General features: G+C 58.6%; 12 protein-coding genes across 12 annotated transcripts in view; 9 read left to right on the top strand and 3 right to left on the bottom strand.

The window, feature by feature from the left end:
- The window catches only part of SDRG_02584 (hypothetical protein), a gene marked incomplete at its 3' end in the record, with an annotated part of 1,523 nt that extends 297 nt beyond the window's left edge, over positions 1-1,226 (bottom strand). The window contains exons 1-6 of the mRNA XM_008608180.1: positions 864-1,226; positions 765-815; positions 603-713; positions 512-553; positions 377-469; positions 46-325 (exon numbers count right to left, since the gene is read on the bottom strand). Coding sequence (XP_008606402.1) covers positions 46-325; positions 377-469; positions 512-553; positions 603-713; positions 765-815; positions 864-1,223 — 937 coding nt within the window. The 5' untranslated portion in view covers positions 1,224-1,226. The remainder of the gene's footprint in view (positions 1-45; positions 326-376; positions 470-511; positions 554-602; positions 714-764; positions 816-863) is intronic.
- On the top strand, positions 1,141-2,009 carry SDRG_02585 (hypothetical protein). Its single transcript, XM_008608181.1, has one exon. It carries the CDS (start codon positions 1,344-1,346, stop codon positions 1,854-1,856), a length of 513 nt encoding a protein of 170 aa, XP_008606403.1. The 5' UTR covers positions 1,141-1,343; the 3' UTR covers positions 1,857-2,009.
- A 404-nt stretch (positions 2,010-2,413) lies between these two features.
- SDRG_02586 (hypothetical protein) lies at positions 2,414-3,116 on the top strand. The gene has a single exon (XM_008608182.1). It carries the CDS (start codon positions 2,426-2,428, stop codon positions 3,017-3,019), a length of 594 nt encoding a protein of 197 aa, XP_008606404.1. The 5' UTR covers positions 2,414-2,425; the 3' UTR covers positions 3,020-3,116.
- A 403-nt stretch (positions 3,117-3,519) lies between these two features.
- SDRG_02587 (hypothetical protein) lies at positions 3,520-4,073 on the top strand. The gene has a single exon (XM_008608183.1). It carries the CDS (start codon positions 3,537-3,539, stop codon positions 3,999-4,001), a length of 465 nt encoding a protein of 154 aa, XP_008606405.1. The 5' UTR covers positions 3,520-3,536; the 3' UTR covers positions 4,002-4,073.
- An 85-nt stretch (positions 4,074-4,158) lies between these two features.
- SDRG_02588 (cysteine desulfurase, mitochondrial) lies at positions 4,159-5,671 on the bottom strand. The gene has a single exon (XM_008608184.1). The coding sequence runs from the start codon at positions 5,621-5,623 to the stop codon at positions 4,226-4,228; it is 1,398 nt and encodes a 465-aa protein (XP_008606406.1). The 5' UTR covers positions 5,624-5,671; the 3' UTR covers positions 4,159-4,225.
- Positions 5,672-6,671: 1,000 nt separating this feature from the next.
- On the top strand, positions 6,672-9,824 carry SDRG_02589 (hypothetical protein; the record flags this gene model as incomplete). The annotated part of the gene is made up of 15 exons (XM_008608185.1): positions 6,672-6,803; positions 6,850-6,984; positions 7,035-7,153; positions 7,200-7,266; positions 7,308-7,490; positions 7,542-7,883; positions 8,057-8,116; positions 8,161-8,479; positions 8,524-8,626; positions 8,671-8,829; positions 8,870-8,990; positions 9,038-9,127; positions 9,183-9,371; positions 9,424-9,516; positions 9,572-9,824. 15 exons carry the CDS (start codon positions 6,672-6,674, stop codon positions 9,710-9,712), a joined length of 2,253 nt encoding a protein of 750 aa, XP_008606407.1. The 3' UTR covers positions 9,713-9,824.
- A 351-nt stretch (positions 9,825-10,175) lies between these two features.
- On the top strand, positions 10,176-11,150 carry SDRG_02590 (hypothetical protein). The gene has a single exon (XM_008608186.1). The coding sequence runs from the start codon at positions 10,191-10,193 to the stop codon at positions 11,100-11,102; it is 912 nt and encodes a 303-aa protein (XP_008606408.1). The 5' UTR covers positions 10,176-10,190; the 3' UTR covers positions 11,103-11,150.
- A 491-nt stretch (positions 11,151-11,641) lies between these two features.
- Positions 11,642-12,538, top strand: SDRG_02591 (hypothetical protein; the record flags this gene model as incomplete). The annotated part of the gene is made up of 1 exon (XM_008608187.1): positions 11,642-12,538. The coding sequence occupies one exon, from the start codon at positions 11,642-11,644 to the stop codon at positions 12,536-12,538; it is 897 nt and encodes a 298-aa protein (XP_008606409.1).
- A 455-nt stretch (positions 12,539-12,993) lies between these two features.
- SDRG_02592 (hypothetical protein) lies at positions 12,994-13,911 on the top strand (the record flags this gene model as incomplete). The annotated part of the gene is made up of 1 exon (XM_008608188.1): positions 12,994-13,911. The coding sequence occupies one exon, from the start codon at positions 12,994-12,996 to the stop codon at positions 13,909-13,911; it is 918 nt and encodes a 305-aa protein (XP_008606410.1).
- A 238-nt stretch (positions 13,912-14,149) lies between these two features.
- On the top strand, positions 14,150-15,158 carry SDRG_02593 (hypothetical protein). The gene has a single exon (XM_008608189.1). The coding sequence runs from the start codon at positions 14,167-14,169 to the stop codon at positions 15,103-15,105; it is 939 nt and encodes a 312-aa protein (XP_008606411.1). The 5' UTR covers positions 14,150-14,166; the 3' UTR covers positions 15,106-15,158.
- Positions 15,159-15,568: 410 nt separating this feature from the next.
- SDRG_02594 (hypothetical protein) lies at positions 15,569-17,671 on the top strand. The gene is made up of 5 exons (XM_008608190.1): positions 15,569-15,690; positions 15,734-15,855; positions 15,904-16,053; positions 16,108-17,034; positions 17,082-17,671. Exons 1-5 carry the CDS (start codon positions 15,585-15,587, stop codon positions 17,565-17,567), a joined length of 1,791 nt encoding a protein of 596 aa, XP_008606412.1. The 5' UTR covers positions 15,569-15,584; the 3' UTR covers positions 17,568-17,671.
- On the bottom strand, positions 17,644-19,476 carry SDRG_02595 (hypothetical protein). The gene is made up of 4 exons (XM_008608191.1): positions 19,426-19,476; positions 18,883-19,380; positions 18,752-18,835; positions 17,644-18,693 (listed from the first exon to the last, which is right to left on the bottom strand). Exons 1-4 carry the CDS (start codon positions 19,447-19,449, stop codon positions 17,725-17,727), a joined length of 1,575 nt encoding a protein of 524 aa, XP_008606413.1. The 5' UTR covers positions 19,450-19,476; the 3' UTR covers positions 17,644-17,724.
- Positions 19,477-19,515: the final 39 nt, after the last annotated feature.

Here is a 19,515-nt window from a genome sequence, read left to right on the forward strand (position 1 = left end):
CACGCATCAAATATGAGGTTTGCCGTCTTCTTTTATGGTGCGTACGGGGCGACGACCGGCGGCGGAACCGATACGACGGCGTATCTTCTACCGGGGTTGCAAATGGGTGGAGGTAGTTGCAGTCGCGCCCGCGCGTACACCGGCGTTGTTGGTAGAGCCCGCAGATGCCTTGGGCCCACGAATCCATGGGCACGAGCGTCGGGTAGAGCTGCTTTCCCGCATAGAATCGGCCAAAGAGAGCGTGGACCGCGGCGGCGGCGTGGGCTTCGGTTTGGTACTCGACGTACACGTTGCCTCGCAGGTGTGGCGCCAAGTTGCAGCATGTCTAGTCTCATTGATACATTGAAAGAGCGATGGAGAAGAATGTTGTATGGACCGTGAGCTGCACGACAAAGCCAAATTTGAGAAATTCGGCGAGCACGTCGTTGTAAAACTCGGCGTATGCGCGACGCAGCTGCTTCTCGTCGATCTACGCGGCGCCTTAGTACATGTATATGCGAAATGAATGTACTTCGAGCGCATCATCCGCCGCCAGCTGGATCGCATGCATGCCCTAAGCCAAGGCGACGGTATGATGGGGCATTGATCTCGACGCAACAAACCTGGACAAGCAGGAAGCGACTCGACGTGACGGGAGTATGGTAGCGTGTACAGTTGGCGCCAAAGCGACAGGTGCCTGTCCGCGCATAGAACGCGCAGACCACCTCGCGTTGCTACGCTCATCATGAGGACGGGATTGACAGGAACATGATGCGCATATGTACCTTCTCGGGCGACATTGACGCGAGCACTTGCGCACGATGCTTTTCGTCTGCCTACAGCGTCGCCTATGAGCTTGACGTGGATTAGTGACGTGTGCGTGCCTCCTCTCGCTCGAGTCGGAGGCTCTCCATGGCCTCGGCGCGCTCCTTCTCTGCCGCTTCGATCTCCATCTTCTCTTGCTCGACTTGCTGCTTGATGGATTCCATGAGGCGCTGGCGCTCGGCGAGGATGCGCTGCCGCTTGGCAAAGGCAGCGTCGGCCGTCGCGTTCGCTGTGATCCATGCAGCATGGACCCGTTGCGTGTTCTCCTCGTTGGCCATGTACTCGGCCTCGAGGGCTTCCTTCGTGCTAGCCTCGCAGCCTTCGTGCAGGACGCTGTGTAGGTCCTCCTCGAGCTGCCGCTGGAGCCTGCGCTTCCGGCGCTTGAGCGCGTTCTTGGCTCGGGTCCGGGTCGTGGCCATCAGGATTTATTGGGATTGGTCGCGCGTGAAACCGGTTGCGTGAACCGGTTTATTGCCTCCGGCGTCCCGATTGGCTAAAATCACAGTACAAAAGATCGCCACCATTGTGGACCAAGCCGGATGACGACGATGCGAAGCGATCGCCGGGGCCGACGCATGCTGCGGCCATGGAGCGAGCCGACCGAGGAAGCCGAGTTGCAGCGCGAGTACCCGTACGTGGACCTCTACGTCCGGGCGACGCGGCAGATGATCGGCCTCGACGCGCCCGACCCGGCGCCATGCAGCTCGACCGGGTTGTACCTGCGGCCGATCCAGCACGACGCGGTGCGACGCCAGCTTGAAGACGACAAAGTCAAGATCCCCAAGGACATGAAAAGGGATGACGTTCAAGCCAAGACGGTGCGCACGATCGAGATGTACCTCGGCCACCTCGCGATCATCATGGACGAGCACGTCTGTGTCACGACGCTGCCTCGGTCCTTTGCCGAGCTCATGGAGACCGTCGCGTCCCTTCGGCCCAACCAAGACCGTGTCTGGTCCCACCATGAAGCGCTGCCACGCTTTGTGATCCACGACGAGCTCTCGTACCTCTGCTTCACCAACACCCACGTCCGCTTCGTCTACATCTTCTAGTGCATCTTGCCTTGCTCTTCTGCATGCACCCACCGAAACCAATGCAACAAGTGTTGTGTCTTCCTCGGGTCGTCTTTGCATTGATGGTTCCTCGACTGCAACATGTTGGTGGTGTCAACTTCAACCGCGGTGCGATCGTCGCCAGCGGCCAACCTTCATACGCTATCGGTTGGAAGAACCTCGGAGCGAAGCCCTCGCGTGTAGCTGCACATGACCTCGAAAGGCTCTTCCCAAGGAAGACGAGCACCGCTTGAACGAAGGACTGCAACCCGGCAAGCGATTCGAACCGACGAAGACGCCAAGTTAACCGGTTATTCTGCATCTTCTCTCGTCGTACTGAGTGCTCGGCTGAGCATTGCTCGTTTGTATATCGCGCTTCGTACTATATGGAGAGATCACAGCTCGTTCGCGCGTAGTGCGGGAACAGCGGTTCGCAAGGAACCTTCAACGAGTAGCATGTAACGTCGACGCGCGGTTCGAGATTAGCCGGTTAATTTTCCAAACCGGCGGGAAAAACCGGTTCGGTGCGCAAAGATCGCCAGCAATGCCATTTTTGCCACGTCCCGAGCATGAAGCGCTACATGCGGCAGAGCTTGGCGCCGACGCGCTCGGACAAGCAAATCGAAAATCTCGTGCAGGCCGTCTCCATGATGGACGTCAACGTACTCGAGAAGCTCATGGCAAAGGTGGCCATCGTACGCCCCGCCAACGAAGGGCTGCCGTCCTCGGAGGAGGCCGCGGGAAAGGCCGTCCTCCTGCACAATCTCGCGCCGGCAAAGGAAACGACGGCTTCGTCCGGCGACATCCTTGGCACCATGCTCAAGCAACGTGGCATCCCCATTCTCGACGGCTACATCACTCTCACGGACGACTTCAACCTCCAGGACGTCGCGTCCATGGTCGAGGCCGCCCGCCTCGAGGCGCTCTGTGCCCGCGTGCGCGACATCATGTACGAGCACCTTACGATCCACGTCGGGCGCGTCACATCCATCGTGCCCCTGCCCACCTCCTTTGCCGCGCTCCTCGACGTCGTAAACACGATCCGCCCCGACCAAGACCGCGTCTGGTTCGATAGCAGCGCCCAGCCGCGCTATCTCATTCACAGCGAGCTCTCGTACCAGTACTTTGTGACGTCCCGGCGCCGTGAAGTGTACCTCGACTAAGTGGCCTCGATCCCACGACCTCGAACGCCGCCACTATCTATTCTGCGTCAACCTCGAAAAACCAAGTCCTTTCTACTCGTATGTTTGTCGCACTCGGTGCATAAGATCTTGTCGTTCACACGTCGATGCGAAGGATACATGGCGGGGGTATCACGACAACAAAGGTTCGACAACAACACTGGTACTACGACGGCAGCGACAGTTCTAGTACTGTATATGTACTACTCTGCTCAGGCTCACTGCTCAGGCTCAGCAATCCGTCGTCCATACGACTGTCATACCTACTGCCGTCCAGCGCAGGCAAGAAGGGATAGCGCATGGAATAGCGGCCATTGGCGTGCAGCGATCGATCCTTGAGCAAGCGTTCAGCAAACACGCCTGAGTGACGCGAGCGAGTGGAATTGCCTCAGGGTTTGCCTGGCTGCCAAATGGAGCCAGCTCCGCCTGTTTGTGTGTGTAACCGGCTAACCGATCGGTTAAAGATCGCCATCAGTTGCAAATTTGCATTCCCGAGCGCATGGCACCGTCGCCAAAGGGCTGGAACGACCAAGGCGAGTCGCACGCGGCCATGCAGACGATTGCCAAGACGGTCGTCATGGAGGCCCTCCGGCGCCATGGCGTCCCCGTGCTCGACAACGGCGTCTTTGTGCAGCCGCCCTCGATCTCGGACGCGCAGGTCGACCGCCTCGTTCCCGTGGCAGAGCGACTTGTCGAGAAAGCACTTGACGACGTCAGCAAGCTCCTCGGCCCGCGCTTGCCGTACCCGAGCCCGCTCAACCACTTGATCGTGCACGCTGGTACGATCGGCTACAGCCTCGCGCTGCCCGGGTCGTTTGCCAAACTGCTGCACTTTCTCTTCAAGGTGGCTCCCATGCACCGGACAATCTTTTACCGCTACAACTTTACCATCAAGCAGATCACGTGCGAAGCCGACTACCTTGAGTTCGTCCTCGCCCACACGCACGAAATCTTCGTGCGGTAGGCCTCCGACGTAGCGGCGTTCACCTCGGCAGGACCACCAAATGAATGAATACAGATCTTATTTACACCCTACCGGTATGTACGCGGGACGCTCGTGATGGTTGCTGCAAGCGATGGTGCTTTGGCGGCGCTCGTCGACAGGTCAGAGCTGCAACACGTGTCATCATCATACATGTATATTATCGAGCTGGTCCGATCCACACATCGGTCGCAAACATAGGACGCCTAGTGGTGGTGGTCCTGGGTCCACTGGATCGTGCTCGGGTCGATGCCTTCCTGGACCATTTCCCAGAGCGGGCTCATTTCACGCAGGCGGCCGACGTGCTTGACGCAGAGGTCGATCGCAAAGTCGACTTCAGCTTCGGTCGTGAAGCGGCCAATGCCAAACCGAATCGACGTGTGCGCAAGGTCCTCGCCGACGCCGATCGCGCGGAGGACGTACGACGGCTCGAGCGACGCGCTCGTGCACGCCGAGCCACTCGAGACAGCAATGTCCTTGAGCGCCATGAGGAGACTCTCGCCCTCGACGTACGCGAAGCTGAGGTTGACGTTGCCCCAGTAGCGCTGCTTGTCGTCGCCGTTGAGAATGACGTGCGGGATCTTCTCGTTGATGCCATTCACGAGCTTCTGCGAGAGGTACTGGACCCAGTCGTGGTCGGCTTGCATCTCGCGCTCCGCGACTTCGCAGGCTTCGCCCATGCCGACGCAGAGCGGGTGCGGCAGCGTGCCGCTACGCAGACCGCGCTCTTGGCCACCACCCGACAAGATGGGCTCAAGGCGCACGCGCGGGCGGCGGCGAATGTACATGGCGCCGACGCCCTTCGGGCCGTAGACCTTGTGACCCGAGAGCGACATGGCATCAATGTGCATCGCGTCCACATCGATCGGGAGCTTCCCGAGCATCTGCGCCGCGTCCGTGTGGAAGAAGACCTTGTTGGCGCGGCAGATCTTGCCGAGCTCTTCGAGCGGCTGGACGACGCCAATCTCGTTGTTGACCGCAATCACCGACGCCAAGACCGTGTCCGGACGGATTGCGGCCTTAAAGGCCTCAACGTCGACGAGGCCGTTCGTGCCCACGGGAAGGTACGTGACTTCGTAGCCCTCGCTCTCCATGGCGCGGCACGAGTCGAGCACGCATTTGTGCTCGATCTGCGTCGTGATGATGTGCTTCTTCTTGGCGCCGTAGAAGCGCGCAATGCCCTTGATGATCGTGTTGTTGGACTCGGTCGCGCCCGACGTAAACATGACTTCCTTGGCGTTGGCCGAAATCAGCGACGCAACCTGCTCGCGCGCGTGCTCGACAGCATTGTCGGCGTCCCAGCCAAACGCGTGAGTGCGCGAGTGCGGGTTGCCATAGTTGTGCGTCATGTACGGCATCATCTTGTCGAGGACGCGCGGGTCAAGCGGCGACGTGGCCTGCACGTCGAGGTACGCGGCGCGGCCCGACGAGCTCTGGCCCTTGATCGAAAAGCCGGGCGAGAAGACTTGGTCCGAGTGGGCATTGGCAATGACGCTCTCGGGCACCTCGTTCACGGGCTTGTAGCGCTTGTCTTCCGGGGCGGAGGCGAAGCTACGGCCGAGGCGGCTAATGCGGCGGCCACCGACGCGGAGCGAGGTGAGCATGGCGGAGCGAGATGAGGGGTGGGAAGCTTCGGGAATTCCCAACCGGCCTGCAATTTCCACCAATTGCCACAAAGCGTGGCCTCAGCCAATCACAGCCGCCGAGCATCCCAGTTGCTTGTAATTCGCTTAGATGAATACATGGGCCCGGGCCAATCCACGTTTATACTACCAATGAAATGGGATACGTACTTGGTTAGGCGAATGAGCGCAGCAGCACGCTCACACCATCGCAGGTCGCAATGACATGGGGGACACGGCAAGGGCGCACGGTGAGTGCGCAGATGCGACGTTGCCGGCAACAGCGTCGCTGCGCGTGCGGGGCGGTAGAAGCACGTCGATAGGTTCTGCTGCACGCTCACCATATATCATTGGTTCGCAGGGCAAGATGGCCGATGCGAGATGAACTCCGAGTGCAAGCAGAAAATGCTGACGAAGGTGCGGGGTCGCATCGAATCGAGGAGTCGTGTGAGGTTGGTCGAGAAAAAGCTTCCATCGCATTTCTCTTTGGCTCAGCAGAGCTCTGACTGCTCGGAGCCCAAACCACCGCTGCATGGAGTGTGGGCACGCAGCTGCTCGCCGTACAGACCTTGGACCTACTGCGTCATTCGTGGTCTCCACCAGACTAGAGCCCTCATTCAAGGCGCAGCCGCCGCTTGTGTCAACGATGGCAAGCCGAAAGTCGGGTACGTAGTTATGATACGAACCACGCTCGCATACCAAGGTGACGTTGGTAGCAGTGGTCTCGGGTCTTGGGTCTTGGGTCTTGGGTCGCGCTCGTTGCGCGAGTCCCGCAGCAGCAAGAGCACCCCAGAAATATTCTGTACAACAACCCCTAGATGCGGCGAACTACTACTAATGCTAGGCCATTGTTGGCGCGTCAATATATATTTGCAGTGGGTCTTTGCACGCTCGTTCCTGCGCTTGTGATGTGCGTGCAATCGATTGGCATAGCTCCTTATAAAGATCACCCCTTCTCCACACCCCTCGACAGGTACCCTCCGACGCGTGCAGTTATGGAAAAGGAGCTCAAAATAGTCTGCACGTACCGATGGTGAGCAGCGAAAAGTCGGCCGATGTGCGTCCGGCGGCGCCGATCCAGCTACCCCATGCGCAGCGGTCGTCCTCCGAGAAGTGGAGTTCCAACCAGCAGCTCACACTCGAGTACGCCAAGCGCCAAAAGGTGCGTGTCTTCCGCCTTATTTGCTCAATATGACAAAGGATCACAGATGTCGATCGCATGGATCGAACGCAAACTCGGGCGGGACCTCTTTGCCAACGACGATGCGACCATGGGTGTCCAGCGTGACGACGAGAACGCGCTCTTTGTCCTCTTGCGCTCGGGTGTCGTACTGCGGGAGCTGGTACGTTTTTTTATATGGTTGAGTTGTTTGATGGACACTATGGTTCTTAGATGGAGGCGTTGGCGCCGGCGCACGCCAACAAGATGCCAATCGCACGGACGTACTCCAAGCTCCTCGCGCCGTGGAAGGAGCGCGAGAACATTTCGATCTTCCTGCACGACTGCCGCATGTACACGCTACCTCCTTTGTTCAAAGTGGGACGCACCATATACTAGGCTCGGTATGGCGGAAAGCTCCATGTTTTGCACCGACGACTTGTACGAAGGCACCAACATGGTGCAGGTGCGTCCATATTTTGAAACACCGTGGGTCAAATTTTGTAGGTTTTGTTTGGCCTCCAATACATGCAGTGCTGGTTCCACCCGCAGTCTGGCCTCTCGCCGCGCTCGACGGTCTCGTCCCCGCGCTGCATGAAGCCCGGGGAGACACTGGAGGAAGAGGAGCACAACATGATAGAGTTGCTGCCACTCGACGACACCGTCGACCAAGTCGACGACCACGATCAGGTACAATTTGTTTATGCAATTAATTACGCCTGACAAGACGAGCCATTGTAGGAGAATGAGATTGCGTCGGTCGAGATCGCTGCCAGTGTCATGCCCGGCCTCGTGGATTACTCGATGGTCAATGCTGCGGCAACCAAAGAAGACGAACCCGTTGCGTCTACGGACGCTGACAACGACGACGACGGCGCTCGGGAGCTTTTCGAAGATGAGTCGAGTCCGTTCCCCTTTATGGAGATCGAGAGCATCGAAGCGAGCGACGACGAAAAGTCCAAGGTCACCGACGCGCTTCTCGCTGCTGTTGTCGACACGGCACCCGTGATCTACCCGGACGCAGTGCGGCTACAGCCGCTGGGTCAAGCAAGGCGCTCAGCCACCGCCCAGTACGCCATGCAGGTATCAAAGAATCTCGTTTCTCCTTTGTCGTCATCGCCCATTCAGCCACGCATGGTCTCCACGACATGTAACGTCACGTGCTGCCACGTCATGTAAAAACGCGACTTGTGTGTCTGTTTAAAACAAAACCCTTGCAAATGGATACGATGCCGCACAGTCGAAAAAACCTGTAGCACTCGATGTTTACGATGCTCATGTCGACGCTGGCGGTGGCCGCGCTCGTGGCGTCGAGGGTAGCGCGTGCTGTGACTGCGCCGAGCTCATACCAACGTGGTAGGCTAATGCGGCAAGTCCGCCTCTTGTTCAGTGGTTCGCGCCTTTTATGAGCGGCGGCGGCTACTGCAGCGAAGCCATCTCGTTCGTCGAAGCGCTCGCCGACTTGGCGTCGCCGGCATATACGCTGCAGATCACGCAGCACGGCGACTCGTTCAACAACGACTTTGCCGGCCACCTACCAACTGCGACGAAAGACACGCTCGAAGCGCACTGGTTCAACCCATACTGGTCGCCAGCACCGCCGCACATTGCAGTGTGTCACTCCGAGCCCGGAGCGTGGCACCCCGCGCGGTACCACACAAGCACGTGTCCGCCGATCGGTACCGTTCGACTTGCGCATGGCGACGAATACAACGAGTCGTAGGCTCGACGTATGCGATCGGTCGAACAATGTTTGAGACCGACCGGATTCCGTCGGGGTGGGCCGAGCGCATGGCGGCCATGGACGAGATCTGGGTCCCCACGCAGTACGATACGTCGCTCACGCATACGCTGAAGCCGTTGCGTGTAGGTTCCAGAAGCAGGTGTTCCAAGACGGCGGTGTCCCGGAAGCCAAGCTTGTCGTCGTGCCTGAAGCTGTCGACGTGGCGTATTTTGACCCGGAGAACGCGACGCCACTGGCCTTGCCTGGCGTCGATGCATCGACGACCGTCTTTCTCTCCATCTTCAAGTACGGAGCCCATTAGTCCTAAATCTCAGTGATGCATCAGGTGGGAAGAGCGCAAGGGCTGGAAGATCTTGCTGCGCTCGTATTTTGGCGCGTTCCCGCGGGACGCCAACGTGCTTCTCGTGCTCTTGACCAACTCGTACCACAGCTCGAGCGATTTCGAGGTACTCGGTGTCTTCTTTACTTTTCATGGCATTTTGAACTTGGTCAGGCGATGATTACGGAGTTTGCGCTCGACGACCTGGAGCGCGACCTTGGTGACTTGCCGCGCGTACACGTCCTTCCGCCGCATTTGCCCCAGGTGCCTTACTACTTATATGTTTCTATCGCAGACACCGACTTATTCCAGAGCACAGGACGAACTCCCGTCGTTGTACAAGGCGGCGACGGCGTTCGTGCTGCCGTCGCGCGGCGAAGGCTGGGGTCGCCCGCACGTTGAGGCCATGTCGATGGGACTGCCAGTGATCGCGACCTTTTGGAGCGGACCAACCGAGTTTATGACGCTAGACAACTCGTTTCCGCTGCAGATCGACGGCCTCGTACCGGTAGCGCACCGAGATTCCCATTGCGAAACTGGGATGACCGGCCTCGCCTTAGATTCTGGACGGCGCGTTCAAAGGCCACTTGTGGGCCAATCCGTCCGAGGCGCATCTCATCGAGCTCTTGCAGTACGTCGTGGCGCATCCCGAGGTACGTCATTTCGTTTCAAAACCGAGGTTGGATTTGGATGCACATTGGCGCGTAGGATGCCAAGGCCAAGGGGCAGCGCGCACGCGCCGACATGGTCGACAAGTATGCGCCGTCGATCCTCGCAAAGATCGTGGATGGGCACTGGCAGCGCATCTTGGCCCGGTTGCAGAGCGACGAGACGCACGAAGAGTTGTAGGAATACATTTTCGTTGCTTTTTGTTTTGCGCCGGTCGCGATTATCGGTACCCGTGCGACACGACCCCAGATGTTAGAAACTATCACTAGCCTTATTCCTATTGCCGCTAGTTCTTCGTTCGTATTGCGGTCGCACCATCAGGTCACACAGGGCTGGCCATCCTACTGCACTTGAATGGCCACCCATATCGCAAGCATCTGCAACGAAGACAGTGTCTGGCACATCGCATCGCCGTCGTTGCTTCTCGCGCGTGATGGAAATTGTGTGCGTCTGGTGCTCGATGGCGCGCGCTCCATGCAAACGCTGGTCTCCTCCGGAATCGTCTCGGGCCGCTCGCGCTGCCACGTCATGAAACCACGAAACGCGTTGCTGAATTTGCTTTGTCACCACGCTGGAGTGTTGGTTCGGAACGATCATCACTCTACTCTGCCACCGCCTGTCTGCCCACACATATACAAATCATCGACGAATCCCGCTCATGGCAAGCGTTCTCGCCTCCGACGCCTACAACAAGGTCACGCGTCTCGCCAACGGGCGGCAAGTGAGCTACGCCGACGTCGGCGACGGCTTTCCCGTTGTCTGCCTCGTGGGCATGCATGGCCATCGGCACTACGCCTACCTCTTCCACGCGCTCGCTGCCAAACACGGCGTGCGCTTCCTCTGCATCGACCGCCCGGGGTATGGCCTCTCGGACGCGTCGGATGACGCAACGCCAGTCCCCATTGCGTTCGCTCACATCCTCCACGAGCTCTTGGGCCAGCTGGGTATCGAGTCGTTTGGCCTGATGGGGCAGTCGGCCGGCGCTCTCTTTGCGCTTGGTATTGCGGCTACCGATGCGCTAAAGGGCCGCATTGCCGGCGCCGTCGTCCTTCTTGCCCCGTGGGTCGGCGTCGAGAAGAGCCCGTTCTTGCTCAAACTCGCGAGTTGCTGCCCAAATGTGCTCTTGTCCGCGGGCGTCGGCTGCTTAAGTGCGTCCATGGACGTCAGTATGTCGTACCTGGCGGCAAATGCGTCTGTGCCCGTACTGTGCGCTCAAGATAACGACAGCGACGACAACGACGAAACAGCGCTCATGTCGCCACGTCATGTGTGCCTAGGCGATCTCCGCGCGACCATTTCCAAAGAGCCGCAGAACGCGATCGGCGACGTGCTCCTGTGCCTCGGCCGGGACCCGCGGGGCGTCGGCTACGACGCCAACACAATTTCGTCCCATGTACATGTTGTCCACGGTGAGAAAGACAGTATGGTGCCGGTCGCAGCTGTGCTGGACTTTGTCGCGGCGATGCCAAATGCGACGCTCGAGCTCGTCCCAGACGCCAATCATTCGAATCTTGGTTTCAACGAACCAGCAATGGATAGAGTGTTTGCCCAGTACTCTCGGACCCCGTAACTCTCAAAACGATGCTGATCTTCCTGGAGAAATAATTCCACTTTCTGCCCCTCCACGAGGCTCACCTGGCTCACCAACTCGTTGTCGAATTGGCCCAAACGGCTCGCAATTGTGCCACCATCTATCCGTTTGGGCCAATTCGACAACGAGTTGGGGAGCCAGGTGAGCCTCGTGGAGGGATACACGGTGCTGTCGTTGGAAACATCTTGTGGGCTCTCGACACCTTTCAAACATGTATGGTGCCACTATTGCTAGCCGTTTGGGCCTAATCGACAACGAGTTGGTGAGCCAGGTGAGCCTCACCGACGTGTGCTCGATGGTGTTGTTGGAAACATCTAGTGGGCTCTACACGCCTCTCAAATGTCAAAGAAAGATTTCGTGCAAAAGCGAGATCGTGCAAAAGCGAGATGGTACAAAAGCTTTTCGAGGAAGAATGACTGTCTCAACCCACCCTGTCCACAGCGCCAACCAATCAAATGTCATGTGTTCAAGAACGTTGGTCGTTGGACCCCTTTGGACCAGACCTCGATTGGCGACACATGACGACGAACCCCTTGACCGACGGCGCCTTCAACCGCACGCTGCGCCTCGCCGATGGGCGCATTGTGAGCTATGCTGACGTCGGAGCGCAAGACGGTATGCCTGTGCTGCTCTTTTTGGGCATGCACGGCCATCGCCACGCGACCGTGCTCGTCGAGGCTGTCGCTCGCCAGCGTGGCCTTCGGCTCTTGTGCATCGACCGTCCGGGCTACGGTCTCTCGAGCCCGCTGCCGTACGACGCGGCGACGCCCGAACCGATCGCGTTTACTGACATTGTCCAAGCCCTCGTGGACGCGCTGGACATCGCTCGCTTTGGCGTCATGGGGCAGTCGGCTGGCGCGCTCTACGCGATGGCGGTAGCATCACAGAGCCATTTAGCACCGCGCATCGTGGCACCGCTCGTTCTTATTTCGCCATGGGTGCGCCTCACAAACTCGAGGACGTCGCGCGTGCTGTATGCAGCGTCGTACGCACCTCGCTCCGTGCTGGCGGCCGCCGTCAAGGTCATGGACATCTCGATGGAGTGGGGCGCCGTGTGGAGTGCGTCGGACGAGATGGCACTTCTTGGCACGAACATGTCCATTCCGTTTGGCGAGCTCCGTGCGCGCGTCGCCACCGAAGCGCACAACGCGTACGGCGACATCCTCTTGTGCCTCGAGAAGGACCCGCGCGGCGTCGGCTACGACGTCCTCACGGACCTGCGCGTGCCGCTCCATGTTGTCCATGGCGCTACAGACGGCATGGTGCCGGTTGACGCCGCCGTTAGCTTTGTCGCGAGCATCCAGGGCGCAACGATCACGATTGTACCCGAGACGCCCCACCGCTTTATCGACTTTTACAAGACGGGGATCGAACTCGCGTTTGATGCCTTTGCACCGTCGACAACCAGCGTCTAGACGAGAAAACAGGAAGATTGCGCAGGCGACGCACAGCACATTCGTCAGATTCTGTCCGATTCAAAATCGTTTCCGTGTTGCGCGAGAGTCCCTACATCTGGCGTGGTGACCGGGTGCAGTACCGACAAGGAAGTCTGAGTTTGTTCTCTCGAGTAGCTGTTGCACCCAGACGCCGCCTCGCTTACCGTTGGATACACTAGATGCACGCCACCGTTCGTCCATTTCGAGGTTCACCAAGGCGATGTACGCTGCGATGTACGAGCCTCTCGTCCGTGCCGTTGTTCATGCCGCCTCGATGCGTCGGTGTGACGCGCCTCTTTGGCGCCACGATGAGTCGACCATCACTCTATCGTTGACGTGACAAGCTTCCTTTCTCGATGACGCGCCTTGCGTGATGGCGGCCGCGTGACATCATCAACGCAGTCACAGACCAAAAGCCTGCGTGCGACGCGCATATGACGTGTGCTTTGGATGCACCACACTACAACTGCGTAGTGACCCTTCCCAGTGGCCCACGCGTGAGCTACGCGGTTGATGGCGACCCCAGCGGGCAGCCTGTGCTCTGCTTTCTCGGTATGCGCGGTCATCGGTACTTTACGTACCTCTACCAAGGGCTTGCACGCAAGCACAAGATACGGTTGTTTGGGATCGACCGCCCCGGCTACGGCCTCTCGGACCCGCTCACCACTGGCGACGCAACGCCGGCACCCATCGCGTTTGCCCATCGTGTCGCAGAGCTCGTCGACGTCCTCGGCATTGGCGAGTTTGGTCTCGTCGGGGGCTCGGCCGGCGCCATGTTTGCTTTGGCCATCGCCGCCAACGCCCGCCTTGCACCCCGCATCGTGTCACCTGTCGTCCTCGTCGCGCCGTGGGTGGGCACCAACGCTGCGGCGTGTCCGTGGCTGCTGAAAGCTGCGTCGTGGCTGCCGCAGCTTGCCATTTCGAGATGCGTGCAGCTCGTGCTTGGCTCGATGAATGTCAGCATGACGCACCTCAATGGCAGTCATACCGTGCGCATCCTCAGCAACGTCGAGGCGAGTGCCGACCCGCTCTTGATGGACGAGCTTTGCGTGCGCATCAACGCCGAGCCCAACAATGTGGATGACGACGTGCAGCTCGGCTTGGGCAAGGACCCCCGCGGGTACGGCGTGCCTCTACCTCACGTCCGTGTGCCAATTTATGTGATCCACGCCGAGCTGGACGCGCTCGTACCCCTCCAAGCAGCACAAGAGCTTGTCGCTGGCGTTCCGGTGGGCGTGCTCAAGGTCGTCCCCGGCGCCACCCACTCGTTACTTCCGTTTGATGACGACACGATGGATCATGTTTTTGGACGCGTTGGCGCCAAGGCGACCTTTCGACGCAGCTCCCTGTAATTGCATGGGACTGCGCCGTCTCGATGAGTGTCCCGACTCGTATGGAATGCTAGCGTAAATGGATCTATGTTTTGGACGTCGGTGTTTCTTTGCGCCTGGCCATCTTGGTTTGATTGGCATCTCGAGCCAGTCGAAGATCGCAACATTGCGTCATGAGGGCGTGGCCAATCAAAACCGTCGGAAAGCAGTAATTATGACCAATCCCTATCGAGGTGGCGTGTCGCAACTACATCCACCAAAGACACACAAGCCGAGATGAGTGGCGGCGTCCTCGACGGCCCCGACTACAATGGCGTCATCACGCTGCAGGACGGACGCCATGTGAGCTACGCCCAGGTCGGCGATGCCAAAGGCATTCCTGTCGTCTGCCTCCTCGGCATGCGCGGCCACCGGCACTTTATCTACCTCTTTAAGGAGCTCGCGCTCCTCTACGGCATCCGCCTCCTCTGCATCGACCGCCCAGGCTACGGCCTCTCGGACCCGATCGCCGACTCGAGCTTGCCAGCGCCGATTGCCTTTGTCTACATCCTCGAGCAAGTGCTCGCGCAGCTGCAGATCGAGCGGTTCGGGCTCATGGCGCAGTCGGCCGGCGCCATCTACGCGTTGGCGATCGCGAGCCAAAAGGCGCTCGCATCACGCCTCATCGAGCCGCTCACACTGCTCTCGCCATGGGTCGGTATCACGAATCGGTCGTGTCCGCGGTTACTCAAGATGGCGTCGTACTGCCCGACGCGGCTCATTGCCGCCGGCATGAAGCTTGTGAATGCGTCGGTCGACTTGAGCATGGCGTATGTCGATCCCAACCAGTCGGTGCGAACGCTCGGTCACGGCCTCTTGCTCGCCGACGACAGCGGACACGAGACGAACACCGAGGTACCGCTGAGCCTCTCGCCGCGGCTCCGGTTTGGTGATTTTCGCGCGCGCATGGACGCCGAGCCCCACAATGCGTACCACGACGCGCTTTTGTGTCTCGGGAAGGACCGCAACGGCTGTGGGTTTGAGCTCTCAGACGTTACTGTTCGCGTCCACGTGGTGCACGGCGAAAAGGACACGCTTGTCCCAAGGAAAGCCGCGATCGAGTTCGTCGCCGCCGTCCCGAATGCCACGCTCGACTTGGTCCCCCACGCGACGCACGCGCTTTTGATTTTTCAAGAAGAAGTCATCGCCGACATTTTTGCCTCATTTACGCCCTAATCGTCATTGGTGTGGTTTAATTAATTCCTTGAAAAGACATTGTGTTGTTGTTGTTGTTGTTGTTGTCTACTTCCTGCAGGAATGTCAGGACAGAACGATGGCGTTTTTAAAGCCAAAAAGAATACGAGTTGTCGTCGGTGGACGTTGCGAATGCTATGTACTAGGATAGAACGATGACATCTTGAAGTACTACAAAATTCGAGCTGTCGGTCGTGTCAACACAGCGTGGTGGGTAGCGACGTGGATTAGGGTTTCCATACCTCGTCGATAAGGTTATCCAAGTACGTATTACAATTGAAGGTATTAATAGTTTTACTACAGCGAATAATGAAGCACACGCGGCGAGCGCACGAGAGGTCAAGTCGTGTGCTGGACGCCGACCATGGCGCGGACCAAAATGGACTTGAAAGGGGCGTTTCGAAGTCGGGGTCGTAACGCACGGGCCGCAGTCGTTTATTGTTGCCGCAAAATTGCCGACCATGCAGCGCCATGACTCCAAGACGATGCTCAAAAAGATGGAACTCGACTACGACAGTCGCATGGAGGAGCAAGTCGACGACCTCCGCGAGAAGATGCGTCTTTTGCGTACGCTACGAGTGTGCATCCAGTCCACCAACGCACTGTGTAGAGGTCGACCGCAAGAACAACGTTGAGGCGCTCGAAGCCAACAAAAACTCCAACAAAGATCTCATCCGACAACTCAAGCAAGAAAATAAGGAGCTCCGCAAGCAGATTGCCGACATGAAGCGCGTACATTGCTCTCCTCTTGCGCCTTGCATTGCTATTGAGTCGTGCTAGGCGGAGCAAGCCGCCGGCAATGTCATTGGTGGCAACGACCTCGACGACGAGACAGCCCAGATTGCACATCACTTGACCAAGTGCCGCAAGCAGTACGACGACGTGCGGCACAAGGTCGCGGCCCAAGTCGACATTCTCGAGCAACTCAAAGTACGTGCATTCAGCGATTGTGGATAGCTTGTTCACGATATGTATGCGAGATAGGACAATGTCAAGGACCTTGAACTCGAGAGCAAGAAGCCGAGCATGGAAGACACGCCCGAGACGCGCAAGATTCGAATGCTCGAGAACCGACTGGACAAAGCCATGATCAAGTACAACGAAGCGCAGAGCATCCGCAAGACGTACGAGCAGATCGTGAAGCGGCTCAAGGAAGAGCGCATCGGCTTTGACAACCAGCTCGCGGCGATCGAGCGCGCGGCGGCGGCCAAGAACCACGACTACGATGAGCTCGTTATGCTCTCCAACGACGCGGCACACGCCAAGGAGCTCACGCTTCTCGAGCTCGAGCGCGTCCGGTCCAACTACGAAGAGGAGCGCCGATTGCGCGAGAAGGAGCTCCGCGAGAAGCAGCAAGTCGTCAAGATGAAGCTCGATATGAACGCCCGTCTCGACAAGCGCGAGAAGCTCAAGACCGACATCGTGTCGGGCGAAGCCGCGCATTTAGAAGACGAAGAAGCGGTCGTCATGCGGCAGTCGCTCGCTGTCAACAGCATTGCGCACGTCCGCATGAGCGAAGAAAAGAAGGAGCATCGGACAAAAATTGACATTTTCGAAAGCGCCTTCCGCAAAATCAAGGAAGCCACGGGCGTCACGGACGTCAACGAAGTGATTCAGAAGATTGTGAGCCAGGAAGGCACGACCGAGAACCTCATGATGCTCACGAAAGAAAACCAAGCGCGGCTCGAAGCGCTCCAAGCCGAACACGTCCATCTCAAAACGCACGTCGAAGAGCTCAAGTACAGCGGCAGTGGCGGCGGCCATCGACGCAAAATGGTCGACGACCACGAAGCCAACCTCAACATTGCAACCGCCAAGCTCGAGCGTGCACGCCTCAAGTACGAACGCGTCGCCAAGATCCTCATCAGCGTCAAGGCCGGCGTCGAGCACTTGGTCGACAAGATCGAGTCGGTGCGTTGCCCTATTGAATGGTGCAACATGCTTAGACATTGCATTAGGTGCGGGAAGACGGCAAGGCAATTCATGTCGGCGACGACACCATCGTCGAGGCCCTCCACCAGAGCGAAGTGACGCTGACCAACATCTTGACGCTCATGCACGCCGCCGCGGTGCGCGCTCAAAAGCCATTGAAAAATGAAGTCGACGAGACCGAACTGCTCCAAGCCGCCGACGACGAGCTCAGCGTTGGCCTCGCACGCCCGTACAACCAGCGCATTCCGCTGCCGGGCGACGGGCTCCTGCCCGACGATTTGGACGGCGACGACATGGCGATGGACGAAAACGACGATGCGCTGTCACGTGACCGGGTCAAGAAGGCCTCCAAGCAAGTGCTTCTCGATCAAGACAAAAAGAAGAAGCGGATACAAAAGCGCGCGTCGTTCGCTGACCTCGACGACGTTGGCGAGCTGGACACGTCCATGGGGCTCAGTGCGTCGGCCGATGGGAAGAAGCCCCTGTCGTCCCCAGGAAAGAAGAAGGGCTAGCCATCGACAACAATGGGACAGAGTGTGCAGGCATCACCACCGACTTTATCTTTCAATCTTTCAATTCCGAACTCAATATGCCACTTACATGCGTCCACGTTGAAATTAGAGTTAGCGCTGCGCCAGCACACGGTCGACACCCGCTTATAGAAACGGGTCAGGGCTTGTACGTGGCATGACCAATCAGACGACCGTACGCCTCGTCGTACGCGGCCACCGTGTGGGCCCAGGTGTACCGCGTCTCAATGGTGCGTCGCGCGCCATGGCCCAGTCGACGTCGCAACGTCGGATCATCCACCAGAAGCGCGATCGCCGAGGCCAATGCTGGCGGCGATATCTCATCGACGACCCACGCATTCTCCATGTGGCGAACGTACTCGGCGACGCCAGCGACGCCAAAGGTCACGAGTGGTAGCCCCATGGCCATGACTTCCAAGTTGGCAATGCAAAATGTTTCTTGGAGGCCGGGCTGCACGGCCATGTCCCATGTCTGGAGCTCGTGGACGAGTGCTGCCTCGTCGTCGATGCTTCCAAGAAGTGTGATCGGGTAGCGCTTGTAATACTTGGCATCGCCGCCGTCCCCAACCCAGCGAAAGGTGACGCACGAAGCAGTCATGTTGGTCTGCAGAAGGAGCTCGACGGCGCGTGCGAGGAGCCCAAGGGACTTTTCGGCAACAATGCGACCGAGATATCCCACGACGACACAGGGATTTGGACTGCGAGCACGGGAAGCAAAAATTGCATGATCGACGCCGGGCGGAATCACGGTTCGAATGCCGGCGCGCATGACTTGTGAGACACTGGGGTGGTCGACGGTGTACTGGGACGGCCCGACGAGCAGATCGACAGAGTGTGGCATGGGCATAACCCCCGAGAGTTCGAGAACGACACCTGCAGCGCCGACAGCGCGCCCCACAGCCGCCCAGACTCGATCGACGTCGCTGGCCGAGTTGGGGTAGCTAAGGACCCCGCCTTTACACGGCGCAAAGGCTTCAGCGAGCGATGCCCAGAGCGAATGGACGTACGACGGAAACGTCGTTCGATCGTCGGCTTGTCCAAAGTCGGCCAGCGCCGCCATCATTTTCTCGTGTGTGATGTCATACCGGGCAATGTCTTTGCGTAAGACCTAGATACACTAATAGCAACTAGCATATTGACTATGGACAAGGGTGCTAAAGTCGTACCATCATGGGTACATACGTCACGTTCCAGCCGTGGGCTGTAAAGACGTCTGTGGGATGCACTGGTTTGGGCTCGAGCAGGAAGACCTATCGCACCCAATTGACTCGGCGGTATACAAGAGAAGCTAACGAACGTGGAACGAGTAGTCGACGGTGGGATGCCTTCGAAGCGACGCAAGAAGACGCAGCCAAAGCCGCTTTTGCCCGTCCATTGGCGACGACGCCCCTCCGAAACAGAGCGTCCGTGTCGTAGGGCGCGCCGCCTTGGCCGCCGGCAGCGCCACCAGCGCCATCTTGGATCGTCCCGAGTCTCGGAACAGCTCGACTCGGGACGGGATGCGCTCAATGTAGAGCACAATGGGTGCGCTGATTCGTGTAAAGTTGGCGCTAAGGGCCTCGACCAACACATGATGCGACCCCAGGTAGATGTTTCCAATGACAGCTCCGGGCGCCTGCATGGCAAATGTTGTCCGCAGCTTGTGCCCTGTCAAGCGAATGTGCCCATCGGTCGTCGGGCCAGTGACAGCGATAGCGATCGGCACGTTGGGCGTCGCGACGAGGTAGTTCGGCGGCGGCCACAAAACGCGCAGCGACGTGTGGGCAGATGCTGCTGCTGCCGCGTAGAGCACCACCTACGCTCCTGGTTTCTTTCCGCATGCCTGGATCAGCTTACGCACGCTCGCGATAAGACGCATGGCCATGGCGTTCCGTGGACCGTAAGATCGCAAATCTTCATCAACTTCAAGCGCACTTTAGAGGGTCTCTTG

This window comes from Saprolegnia diclina (assembly GCF_000281045.1).
Source record: "Saprolegnia diclina VS20 unplaced genomic scaffold supercont1.6, whole genome shotgun sequence".
Taxonomy (NCBI): domain Eukaryota; phylum Oomycota; class Saprolegniomycetes; order Saprolegniales; family Saprolegniaceae; genus Saprolegnia; species Saprolegnia diclina.